Source organism: Oncorhynchus masou, chromosome 29 (genome assembly GCF_036934945.1).
Source record: "Oncorhynchus masou masou isolate Uvic2021 chromosome 29, UVic_Omas_1.1, whole genome shotgun sequence".
Lineage (NCBI taxonomy): Eukaryota > Metazoa > Chordata > Actinopteri > Salmoniformes > Salmonidae > Oncorhynchus > Oncorhynchus masou.
The window spans coordinates 47,988,511-48,001,966 of record NC_088240.1 but is presented as its reverse complement, the minus strand read 5'-3'; the positions used below and the strand labels follow the sequence as shown (position 1 = coordinate 48,001,966).

The 13,456-nt window shown below is 42.1% G+C and overlaps 1 protein-coding gene across 3 annotated transcripts in view; it reads right to left on the bottom strand.

Moving 5' to 3' along the window:
• Positions 1–13,456, bottom strand: part of LOC135519927 (glypican-4-like) — an 89,485-nt gene that overhangs the window by 26,208 nt on the left and 49,821 nt on the right. For 2 of the 3 annotated variants that reach the window (XM_064945146.1, XM_064945147.1), the window contains exon 2: positions 4,701–4,859. The exons of the other annotated variant lie outside the window; for it this stretch is intronic. In XM_064945146.1, the coding sequence (XP_064801218.1) occupies positions 4,701–4,859 (159 nt within the window). The remainder of the gene's footprint in view (positions 1–4,700; positions 4,860–13,456) is intronic. 3 annotated transcript variants of the gene reach the window in all.

Sequence of the window (13,456 nt, the reverse complement as noted above, 5' to 3'; positions counted from 1 at the left end):
CTATGGATAACATGAAAACAGTCTAACCAGCTCTGCTGGCAACAATTTCATTATGCTTTTTTGCAGACGTTTAATGACACAGCCATATTCAACGGTTGTTGTACACACATCACGTAACGTTAGCTAACGAGCCAGCCAGCTAATGTTATCTAGTTAAACAACAAATGAACAGTGCCAACAATGCCACAGTCCTGGTAGCTAACCATACAGGTTCAATGTTAGCTAGCTAACATTAGGCTCTAAATAGAAAAGCAAACGGCTCTGGGATACAAATAATAACGTCAGCTAGGGAGCCAGCCAGCTAACATTAACTAGCTAGCTAACCGCACACTTAAGCGTAAGACATAGCTAGCTAGGTAGGCAAACAATGAACCTAGTTTGGTAAACAAAGTAAGTTCACACACGTCACATAACGTTAGCTAACGAGCCAGCCAGCTAATGTTAGCCAGTTAAACAACAATGAACAGTGCCAACAACACCACAGTGCTAGGAGCTAACCAAAAAGTTTCAGTGTTAGCTAGCTAACATTAGCTGGTTGGCTCCCTAGTGAACGTTATTATTCATTTCCCAGAGCTGTTTGCTTTTCTAGTTAGAGCCTAATGTTAGGCATTGTTGGCACTTCGTTCATTGTTGTTTAAAACTTGTTAGGGATAGGGGGCAGTATTCAGAAGTTTGGATGACTGAGGTGCCAAAAGTATAGTACTTGCTACCTAGGCGCAGAAGTTAGGATATGCATATGCATGGTAGTATTGGATAGAAAACATGTCTGAGTATAACATAAGTGATTTGGCAGGCAAAAAGGCAAGCTTTTTTCTGTTGACCTGCCAGCCAATTCAAAGGTTAAGCTATTGAAAACAAAGACTTCCGCCTCCCAAATTGCAGTTCCTATGGCTTCCTCCGCTTCCAGTCTTTATACATGTTTCAGGCTTTGTATTCTGAAAAACCAACGAGGAATAGTTGTTTATCCACAGGGAGTTTCATTGCACGCATCACAGAGGGAGCTGCGTTATTTTCCTTTCCTATTGAAAATAGACACATTTTACTGGTAACTTTTGGAACTCCTTTGTCTGTATTCTGAACGGGTGGATTACTGAACTCAATGACGACTACTAAACGGACTATTTGGGATATAAATAAGGAATTTATCGAACAAAAACGACATTGTTCCATTGTTCCTGGGAATCTTGTGATTGTGATCAGAGGATATCTTCAAAGGTAAGTTACAAAATCCCATATAGTAACAAAATAAGTAACGCCTGTGCTTATTTGGATAATATGCTGTTGTGGGGCGCTGACCTCAGATAATCGAATCTTGTGCTTTCGCCATAAAGCCTTTTTGAAATCTGACGATGCGGTTAGATTACCAAGATTCTAAGCTAAAGAATAATGTATGACACTTGTATTATCATGAATTTTTAAAATTGCATTTATTTTATTTTGAATTTGGCGCTCTGCAATTTCACCGGACATTTTCGAGGTGGGTCGCGAGCGGAACGCCTGCGCCAGAAAGGTTAACTAGCTAACTCTAGCTAGCTGGCTCATTAGTTAACGTTACATAATGTGTGTTCAACACCGGTTGAATATGTCTGGTGTCAGTAAACGTCAGCAAAACAGCGTAATGAAAATGTTGATATATCTATCTAAACATGAATGCATACAAATACACATACATAAACATTTAAACTCAGCAAAAAAAGAAACGTCCCTTTTTCGGGACCCTGTCTTTGAAAGATAATTCAAGTAACTTCAAAGATCTTCCTTGTAAAGGGTTTAACTTCTTGGTGAAGGGGCAGTATTTTCACGTCCGGATGAAATGCATGCCCAAATTCAACTGCCTGCTACTAATCCCCAGAATATAAGATATGCATATTATTAGTAGATGTGGATAAAAAAACACTGTTTGAATCATGTCTGTGAGTATAATATAAATAAGTTATCAGGTGAAACCCCGAGGACTAAACATTCAGAATTTTTTTGGGGTCACTCTTTTCAATGGGTTTTCACTGGGAATCCAGATTTCTAAGGGAACCTCCTTGCAGTTCCTATCGCTTCCACTGGATGTCAACAGTCTTTAGAAATTGGTTGAGGTTATTCCTTTGTGTATTGAAGTACGGCCATCTTGAACGAGGGTCACTTGAAGTGTACTGTTAGATAGAGGCACGTGACCAGAAAGCTAGCTTCAGTTTGTTTTCTTCCTGTATTGAACACAGATCATCCAGTCTTAAATTTGATCAATTATTTACGTAAAAAAATTCCTAAAGTTATATTACAAAAGTAGTTTGAAAAATGTTAGCGATATTTTGTAGTCACATTGAGCAAGTTGGAACCGGTGTTTTTCTGGATCAAACGTGCCAAATAAATTGACATTTTGGATACATAGACGGAATTAATCGAACAAAAAGGACCATATGTGATGTTTATGGGACATATTGGAGTGCCAACAAAAGAAGCTCGTCAAAGGTAAGGCATGAATAATATTTTTATTTCTGCGTTTTGTGTCGCGCCTGCAGGGTTGAAATATGGTTTCTCTTTTTTATTATGGAGGTGCTTTCCTCAAACAATAGCATCGTTTGCTTTCACCGAAAAACCTTTTTGAAATCTTACATGTTTGCTGGATTCACAACAAGTGTAGCTTTAATTTGCTATCTTGCATGTGTGATTTAATGAAAGTTTGATTTTTATAATAATTTATTTGAATTTGGCGCTCTGCATTTTCCCTGGCTTTTGGCCAGGTGGGACGCGTCCCACATATCCCAGAGAGGTTAAACATTGTTTCCCATGCTTGTTCAATGAACCATAAACAATTAATGAACATACACCTGTAGAACGTTCTTTAAGACACTAAAAGCTTACAGATGGTAGGCAGTTAAGGCCACAGTTATGAAAACTTAGGACACTAAGAGTCCTTTCTACTGACTGAAAAACACCAAAAGAAAGATGTCAAGGGTCCCTGCTCATCTGTGTGAACGTGCCTCGCAAGGAGGCATGAAGACTGCAGATGTGGCCAAGGCAATAAATTGCAATGTCCGTACTGTGAGTCGCATAAGGCAGCACTACAGGGAGACAGGACAGACAGCTGATCGTCCCTCACAGTGGAAGACCACGTGTAACAACACCTGCACAGGATCAGTACATCCGAACATCACACCTGAGGGACAAGTACAGGGTGGCAACAACAACTTTCCGAGTTACACCAGGAACGCACAATCCCTCCATCAGTGCACAGACTGTTCGCAATAGGCTGAGAGAGGGCTTGTAGGCCGGTTGTTAGGCAGGTCCTCACCAGACATCACCGGCAACAACGTTGCCTATGGGCACAAACCCAGCATCGCTGGACCAGACAGGACAGGCAAAAATTGCTCTTCATTGACGAGTTGCGGTTTTGTCTCACCAGGGGTGATGGTCGGATTTGCGCTTATCGTCGAAGGAATGAGCGTTACACCGAGGCCTGTACTCTGGAGGGGAATCGATTTGGAGGTGGAGGGACTGAGCTTGTTGTCATTGCAGGCAATCTCAACGCTGTGCGTTACAGGGAAGACATCCTCCTCCCTCATGTGGTACCCTTCCTGCAGGCTCATCCTGACATGACCCTCATCCTGACATCCTGACATGACCCGGCATGACAATGCCACCATCCATACTGCTCATTCTGTGCATGATTTCCTGCAAGACAGGAATGTCTGTGTTCTGCCTTGGCCAGCGAAGAGCCCGGATCTCAATCCCATTGAACACGTCTGGGACCTGTTGGATCGGAGGGTGATGGCTTGGGCCATTCCCCCCAGAAATGTCAGGGAACTTGCAGGTGCCTTGGTGGAAGAGTGGGGTAACATCTCACAACAAAAACAGGCAAATCTGGTGCAGTCCATGAGGAGATGCACTGCAGTACTTAATGCAGCTGGTGATCACACCAGATACTGACTGTTACTTTTGATTTTGACCCCCCTTTGTTCAGGGACACATTATTCAATTTCTGTTAGTCACATGTCTGTGGAACTTGTTAAATCTTATATTCATCCAAATATTTACAGGTTAAGCTAAGTTTTCTGGAAATAAACGCAGTTGACAGTGAGAGGACGTTTCTTTTTTTGCTGAGTATATATTTATATTATTTTTTCATTTAACCTTCATATAACTAGAACACATTTTTATTTACAATGACGGCCTACCCCGGCCAAACCCTAAACCCAAGTGATTCAGTCTGGAATCAAACAGGGCCTGTAATGACACCTCTAGCACTGAGTGCCTTAGATCGCTGTGCCACTCGGGAGTATTTCACACAAAAGTACACATGGATTTTGTACTGTAGATATGTGGAAGAGATGGAGTAGGGGCCTGAGGGCACACTGTTGTGAAATCTGTGAATGTACTGTAATGTTTTTAAAATTGTATAACTACCTTAATTTTGCTGGACCCCAGGAAGATTAGCTGCTACCTTGTATCCATAATAAATACAAAATTGTCCCGTTTCCATTCGTCAGTGACTCAGCATTGTCACATGTTCCCATGTCACCCACAATAGGGCAGGCAGTCAAAACCTGATCAGGATATTTACACACACACAAAGGTAGAATTGCCAACAGACAGGTAGACTTGGTGTCTTTGCTGCATGCAGCCAGTGCACAGGCAGGTGGGACATAAATGGACTGATACAGTAGGAAGGTAGGTGTGTGTGGGGGCATGTGTCTCGATCTCTCCCTTACGATCAAATTGGCTGTGCCTCTGTTTGAAGGTGCTCTGTAGGTTGGAGTTGAGCTGGGAGACGGGGGCCTTCAGGTCTGAGTGGCTCTGCTGGCTCAGCTTTTCCTCCATCTCCAGGGTACAGCATGAGTAGCCCTGAGGACACACCTTTAGGGGGGCTCCTACAGGCACAGACGGGGGAGAGAAAATCCTGTTACACACTATACAGTTGTGGACAAAAGTTGAGAATGACACAAATATTAATTTTCAAAGTCTGCTGCCTCAGTTTGTATGATGGCAATTTGCGTATGCTCCAGAATGTTATGAAGAGTGATCAGATGGAATTGCAATTAAATGCAAAGTCCTTCTTTGCCATGGAATTGAACTTAATCCCCCCAAAACATTTCCACTGCATTTCAGCCCTGCCACAAAAGGACCAACTGACATGTCAGTGACTCTCTCGTTAACACAAATGCGAGAGTTGATGAGGACAAGGCTGGAGATCCCTCTGTCATGCTGATTGAGTTTGAATAACAGACTGTAAACTTCAAAAGGAGGGTGGTGCATGGAATCATTGTTCTTCCTCTGTCAAACATGGTTACCTGCAATGAAACACGTGCCGTCATCATTGCTTTGCACAAAAGGGGCTTCACAGGCAAGGATATTGCTGCCAGAAAGATTGCACCTAAATCAACCATTTATCGGATCATCAAGAACTTCAATGAGAGTGGTTCAATTGTTGTGAAGAAGGGTTCATGGCGCACAAGAAAGTCCAGCAAGCGCCAGGACCGTCTCCTAAAGTTGATTTAGCTGCGGGATCGGGGCATCACCAGTACAGAACTTGCTCAGGAATGGCAACAGGCAGGTGTGAGTGCATCTGCACGCACAGTGAGGCGAAGACTTTGAGGATGGCCTGGTGTCAAGAAGGGCAGCAAAAGCACCACTTCTCTCCAGGAAAAACATCAGGGACAGACTGATATTCTGCAAAAGGTACAGGGATTGGACTGCTGGGGACTGGGATAAAGTCATTTTCTCTGATGAATCCCCTTTCCGAATGTTTGGGGCATCTGGAAAAAAAGCTTGTCCGGAGAAGACAAGGTGAGCGCTACCATCAGTCCATTGTCATGCCAACAGTAAAACATCCCGAGACCATTCGTGTGTGGGGTTGCTTCTCAGCCAAGGGAGTGGCTCACTCAATTTTTCCTAAGAACACAGCCATGAATAAAGAATGGTACCAACACATCCTCCGAGAGCAACATCTCCCAACCATCCAGGAACAGTTTGGTAAGGAACAATGCCTTTTCCAGCATGATAGGTATAACTTTTGCCTTATGGCAAGGTGCTCCAAGTGGCACGGAGAATAAATCAGCAATATTTTGGGTCCATGGCTCGGAACCTCCCAGGCCTTAATCCCACTGAGAACTTGTGGTCAATCCTCAAGAGGTGGGTAGACAAACAAAAACAACTCGCAAACTCCAAGCATTGATTTTGCAAAAACGGGCTGCCATCAGTCAGGATGTGGCCCAGAAGTTAACTGACAGCATGCCAGGTCGGATTGCAGGGGTCTTGAAAAAGAAGGGTCAACACTGCAAATATTGACTCTTTGCATCAACTTCATGTAATTGTCAATAAAAGTATTTGACACTTATGAAATGCTTGTAATTATAATTCAGTATTCCATCATAACATCTGACAGAAAATATCTAGACAGTGAAGCAGCAAACTTTGTGGAAATTAATGTGTCATTCTCAACTTTTGGCCACGACTGTAGATACACACAAACCCACACTAACCACCGTAAAAAAAAACACACACACACCACACATAATTACACAATATGAAAAACAAACCTACTTCTGTTTCCAGGAAATTAAAAGTTGATTAAGTAAGAATTCTGTCCACAAAGGTCCCGAAAGTATTTACACCCCTCGACTTTTTACACATTTTGTGGGACTACCATGTTATTTTTTGTCAATACATAATGCATAATGCATTTCATGTAAAACATTTAATCCTTTTTTAATACCTCAAGCACTTAATCGCTCAGCACTAGACAAATCAAAGAAAGTGAACTTTAAAATGTGATGTAGTTTTATTGGAATTTGCAGCTGTTGTTGGTATGTAAAGAATCTGCTAACTTATGACATGACTTACCACGTCTTTAAGTGAATAAGGTGCCTTGTGAATCAGCAGAATATATAGAATAATGCTCAAGATATAGATGTCTTTTTCTATTTTAACTCCACAGTAAGCAACCCATTCTCAAACTTCCCTTAAACGGGCAGCCCAGTAATAGAATTTAACATATGGTGTCCCAGGCCTCCCTGCTTCACACAAATCAAACTTTATTTGTCACATGCGCCAAATACAACAAGTGTAGACTTCACAGTGAAATGTTTACTTACAAGCCTTTAACCAACAGCGCAGTTCAAGAAGAGTTAAGAAAATATTTACCAAGTAGACTAAAATAAAAAGTAATAATAAAAAGTAACACAATAAGAATAACGAGGCTATATACAGGGGGCACCGGTACAGAGTCAGTGTGGGGGTAGAGGTTAATTGAAGTAATTTGTACATGTAGGTGGGGGTGAAGTGACTATGCATAGATAATAAACAACGAGTAGCAGTACAAAAGAGAGGGGGGATTCCATGTAAATTGTCCGGGGAGATTACATTAAATTGTTCAGAAGCCTTATGGCTTGGGGTTAGAAGCTGTTGAGGAGCCTTTTGGTCCTAGACTTTGCACTCTGGTACCGCTTGCCATGTGATAGCAGAGAAAACTGTCTATAACTTAGGTGACTGGAGAAAGACAATTTAATGGGCTTTCCTCTGACACCACCTATTGTATAGGTCCTGGATGGCAGGGAGCTTGGTTATGTACTGGGCCGTTCGCACTACCCTCTGTAGCGCCTTACGGTCAGATGCCGAGCATTTGCCATACCAGGCGGTGATGCAACCGGTCAGGATGCTCTCGATGGTGCAGCTGTATAACTTTGAGGATCTGGGGACCCATGCCAAATCTTTTCAGTTTCCTGAGGGGGATTAGGTTTTGTCGTGCCCTCTTCACTACTGTCTTGGTATGTTTGGACCATGATAGTTCATTGGTGATGTGGACACAAAGGAACTTAAAACTCTCGACCCGCTCCACTACAGCCCTGCCGATGTTAATTGGGTCCTGTTTGGCCCGCCTTTTCCTGTAGTCCACGATCAGCTCCTTTGCCTTGCTCACATTGAGGGAGAGGTTGTTGTCCTGGCACCACACTACCAGTTCTCTGACCTCCTCCCTATAGGCTGTCTCATCGTTGTCGGTGATCAGGCCTACCACTGTTGTGTCATCAGCAAACTTAATGATGGTGTTTGACCATGCAGTCGTGGGTGAACAGGGATACAGGAGGGGACTAAGTACACACCCCTGAGTGGCCCTGGTGTTAAGGATCAGCGTGGCAGACGTGTTGTTACCTACTCTTACCACCTGGGGGCGGCCCGTCAGGAAGTCCAGGATCCAGTTGTAGAGGGTTTAGTCCCAGGGTCCTTAGCTTAGTGATGAGCTTCGCGGGCACTATGGTGTTGAACGCTAAGCTGTAGTCAATTAACAGCATTCTCACATAGGTGTTCCTTTTGTCCGTAGGTACAGAAGGGTAACTCAAGATGTTTACCCTGGAAAACCATCTATCCAAAAAAAAGAAAAGTTCAATTTAATGCGAGTTATTTATTCTCCTCAACGTGACGTCTGATAGCAACCATCAGTCCAAACGTTATATGGCGAGCTTCTGCAGCTGTTGCTCATTTGGGAGTAATAGACACACACACACACACACACACACACACACTGACAGGCGGTGGGGTGGATTAATAAAGACATGCTTGAGCAGGGGAGAAGTTTGAGTGCGGATGTTAAACGAACTTAACCTATAAACTTCCACCCTGAAGAAGGCACAGTGATGCCGAAACATTGGTGTTTTGCCCAATAAATGACTGGGAGTTTATATATGGAGTATGTGACTATAAAAATAGTTCATTTGCCGTTAGTCAGCACCTCCACACAAAATTTCTGGGTGTGCACCAGAAACGAGCTTAACCTGACAATTTTAGCAATTTCTTAGCGCTGACATCCCATCTGGAGACGTCAGTCTCTCTTCTCTTCTAACCCACGGAATCATTCAAAATCAACCAAGCCCTCTGCTCTGCTGTACAGAACAATTGACAAGTTTGACAAAGAGTGGTCAAAGTGGACTCAACCTCAAATTATCACAGGGGTTGGAGTGGTGCTGCAGCACGGTGGATAGGAGAGGCTAAGAGGCTGAATGCGAAGTTGCAGCTGTAATAACGTTTCCTTTTTCTTTTTAAAGGTGGCTGTTGGAATTTGGGAAGAACACACTCCGCCCAGGCTCCCAATGGCATGTTTGGGTTTTCCCCAACAGTGCTCCGCTCGCTCTGTCAGCGACTCCGGCCCTTCCCGTCTGGGCTGTCTCAACGTATTGTTAATAGTTAGAATAGTACAATACACAAGGTGCAATTTGGAAATTTGTTTGTGCATCAGCAGTTTTTATTTTGTTATGTCAATCACTCAATTAGCCCATGTCAGCCATTTTATTTATTTATTGTTAAGTTAGCTGGCTGCTTGCCTATCTGAACTTGTAGTAGTCATGGTCAAATTACAGACGGGGGGGGGGGGGGCATTGATTGTTAGTCACGCTCACTCTGGTATTATATATTTTTTTTTAAACTGACAACATGCTCGCCACCCTATGGCAAAATGTGTACAATTGCAGGAAACGAGCTGTAAATCTGCAAAATCTTCTCTCCGACCCATGGCAAATGTGTAGAATTGCAGCAAACTTGCTTTAAAACTTTTCTCTCTCCGCTGTCAAAACAGCAGACGCTAAAATGCTTTGCTTGCAATGTGAAAACAAAAACTCCACCCATCTAAATATGTATCTAAACACTTCTACATGTGGATACTACAGAGATTCCAGAATAAAAATGAGTGAGAAAGCATAACCACCCCCCATAATGCTAACCCCCCCATTTGCTGTAATGTTGTGTGTCTAACTTCCTGTCTCATCATTATTCACGATTCATTCAGGAATATCCGCAATTATGGTAGCATCCACATTAATGTGTTTAAAAAATATGATATTCTTATTTACAATAAAAGTGACTCCAAAATTACACAATAAAATAGTTACCATTCATTTTTATTGGACACAAAGTAATCTGAGACAAACAAACAAACAGAAAATGCATCCAACAACTTACATCCAAAAGCTTGATGTAATTATTGTGTGCTAGAAATATGGGACCAAATAATCAATTAAAAGACTACTTTAATACACATAAGTGAATTTGTCCCAATACTTTTGGGGAGACTTTGTACAAAAAGTGTTGAAAAAAATTAAAATAAACTTAAATAGATATTGATGAAAATACCTTTAAATGAAAACTGACAGGATGCAGTCGTTGTACCATTTCAAATCCAAAGTGCTGTGGTACAGAGCCAAAACCAAAAGGTCTCTGTCCCAATACTTTTGACGCTCACTGGATATCAAGAAATAGAGGGAATAATCTTACAATGTTGCAGTGTAGAAATGAGAGCTTTACCATCTATGCCAAAAACCTGTGCCTCTGATGGAGACTATAGAACTGTCATCAACACATGCTTCAGTATTCCCCCTTTTCTCCAAAAGCATTTGTGCGCACAGGCCCCATATCAAAACGATCCCACCCTGCTCACCAATGTGCCTTAGCAGAATGCAATTTAGAAGTTTGTGTGGTCCAGAAACGAGAACTCTAACACTCAGTGTATAGATCAAGGGAGACTAAAGTGAGAGAATTAATAAAGATGCTCAAAAAAAGCATGTATCTGTAGTAAACAAGCACATGCATCTGTAGTGGGTGTTCAACTTTAAAATGCACTAGACTGTGTAAGACAAACTCCCCAAAGAAAATACAGCAGACAAATGCATACAGTGGGACAATAAAGTATTTAGTCAGCCACCAATTGTGCAAGTTCTCCCACTTAAAAAGATGAGAGGCCTGTAATTTTCATCATAGGTACACTTCAATTATGACAGACAAAATGAGGAAAACAAAATCCTGAAAATCACATTGTAGGATTTTTAATGAATTTATTTTCAAATTATGGTGGAAAATAAGTATTTGGTCAATAACAAAAGTTTCTCAATACTTTGTTATATACCCTTTGTTGGCAATGACAGAGGTCAAACGTTTTCTGTAAGTCTTCACAAGGTTTTCACACAATGTTGCTGGTATTTTGGCCCATTCCTCCATGCAGATCTCCTCTAGAGCAGTGATGTTTTGGGGCTGTTGCTGGGCAACACGGACTTTCAATTCCCTCCAAAGATTTTCTATCTGTTGAGATCTGGAGACTGGCTAGGCCACTCCACTTGAAATGCTTTTTACGAAGCCACTCCTTCGTTGCCCTGGCGGTGTGTTTGGGATCATTGTCATGCTGAAAGACCCAGCCACGTTTCATCTTCAATGCCCTTGCTGATGGAAGGAGGATTTCACTTAAAATCTCACGATACATGGCACCATTCATTCTTTCCTTTACACGAATCAGTCGTCCATGCTTCACAGTAGGTATGGTGTTCTTTGGATGCAACTCAGCATTCTTTGTCCAAACACGACGAGTTGAGTTTTTACCAAAAAGTTCTATTTTGGTTTCATCTGACCATATGACATTCTCCCAATCTTCTTCTGGATCATCCAAATGCTCTCTAGCAAACTTCAGACGAGCCTGGACAGTTCTGGCACTGCAGGATTTGAGTCCCTGGCGGCGTAGTGTGTTACTGATGGTAGGCTTTGTTACTTTGGTCCCAGCTCTATGCAGGTCATTCACTAGGTCCCCCCTTGTGGTTCTGGGATTTTTGCTCACCGTTCTTGTGATCATTTTGACCCCACAGGGTGAGATCTTGCGTGGAGCCCCAGATCGAGGGAGATTATCAGGGGTCTTGTATGTCTTCCATTTCCTAATAATTGCTCCCACAGTTGATTTCCTCAAACCAAGCTGCTTACCTATTGCAGATTCAGTCTTCCCAGCCTGGTGCAGGTCTACAATTTTGTTTCTGGTGTCCTTTGACAGCTCTTTGGTCTTGGCCATAGTGGAGTTTGGAGTGTGACTGTTTGAGGTTGTGGACAGGTGTCTTTTCTACTGATAACAAGTTCAAACAGGTGCCATTAATACAGGTAACGAGTGGAGGACAGAAGAGCCTCTTAAAGAAGTTACAGGTCTGTGAGACCCAGAAATCTTAATTGTTTCTAGGTGACCAAATACTTATTTTCCACCATAATTTGCAAATAAATTCATAAAAAATCCTACAATGTGATCTTCTGGATTTTTTTTCTCATTTTGTCTGTCATAGTTGAAGTGTACCTATGATGAAAATTACAGGCCTCTCATCTTTTAAGTGGGAAAATTGTACAATTTGTGGCTGACTAAATACTTTTTTGCCCCACTGTCTGTTGTCCCAATGGTGGATCTCCTCACAGGTGAGTGAATCAGCCCATGCCTGGTGAACAGCACTTGGTTGATCTCTGGGAGCAGGACACAGAAGAGCTGAGTAGATCATGTGAGACAGAAATGAGTGACAAGAATTAATAAATAAATCACAGCAAAGGAATGTAGTTTGTGAGCTAGGAAATTAACACCCTGACAGTCAGGGTGCTCTGCAGTAATCATACACCAACTACTTACAGGGATAACGTGGCATTTGTTATTTGTCAGTATAAATTAATGAATGGAACCTGCCTTGATTGTATTAGCTTTACACTGCTTGTCCTATAGATTTGTTTATAATTAAATTATTAATAAACTGATAGCTAAAATGCTCCTTGTCCCGGAATGACATGCTTGCTAGTGATAAGGCCATGTGCTCCTTTTAGCTAGCAACAGATCTACTTGTTGTAACTAGCTAGCTAACTAAGGTTGCTGCGTTCTAAGTTGGGAGTAATTTTACAGCTTTCATTGATGACATTATGTTTCAATAACTAAATATTTGGATACATTTTTTTATAAAAAAGACTATCTGATAGCTGTTTTTTCAGACGGAGATCTCTCTCTCCCTCGATTGGCAGACGTGATCAGCAGAGATAGCCCCGATCCACATCAATGGGACTCCAGTAGTGTCAGCAGTTTTAAGTTCCTTGGCTTCCACATCACCGAGGACTTAACATGGACCACCACTCTTGTCAAGAGGACGCAACAGTGTCTACTTCCTAAGGCAGCTGAAGATATTTGGCATGCCACCCCAGGTCCTCTCCAAATACTACCGCTGCAACATTAAGAACATCCTGTCCGGTTGCATCATGGCTTGGTACGGCCCACCATCGTACAGACCAACAGGTACAGAGATAGAAACTATCTACAAGCCATCAGACTGCTGAACCATTGAGCTGGACCTGCACTGACTCTCCGCACCTTAACACACAAGCACAGGTGCACTCACTCACCCACACAGATATACACTCATCCACACGCACACAAACTGCTGCTACCAAACTCTATTATTGCTAAATACAGTGCATTCGGAAAGTATTCAGACCCCTTCACTTTTTTCACATTTTGTTACGTTACAGCCTTACTCTAAAATTTATGAAAACATATTTTTATTCATCAAACGACATACCCCATAATGCCAAAGCAAAAACATATTTTTAGAAATGTTAGCAAAAATGTATACAAAAAAAGAAATAACATTCACATAAGTATTCAGGCTCTTTACTCAGTACTTTGATGAAGCTCCTTTGGCAGCGATCA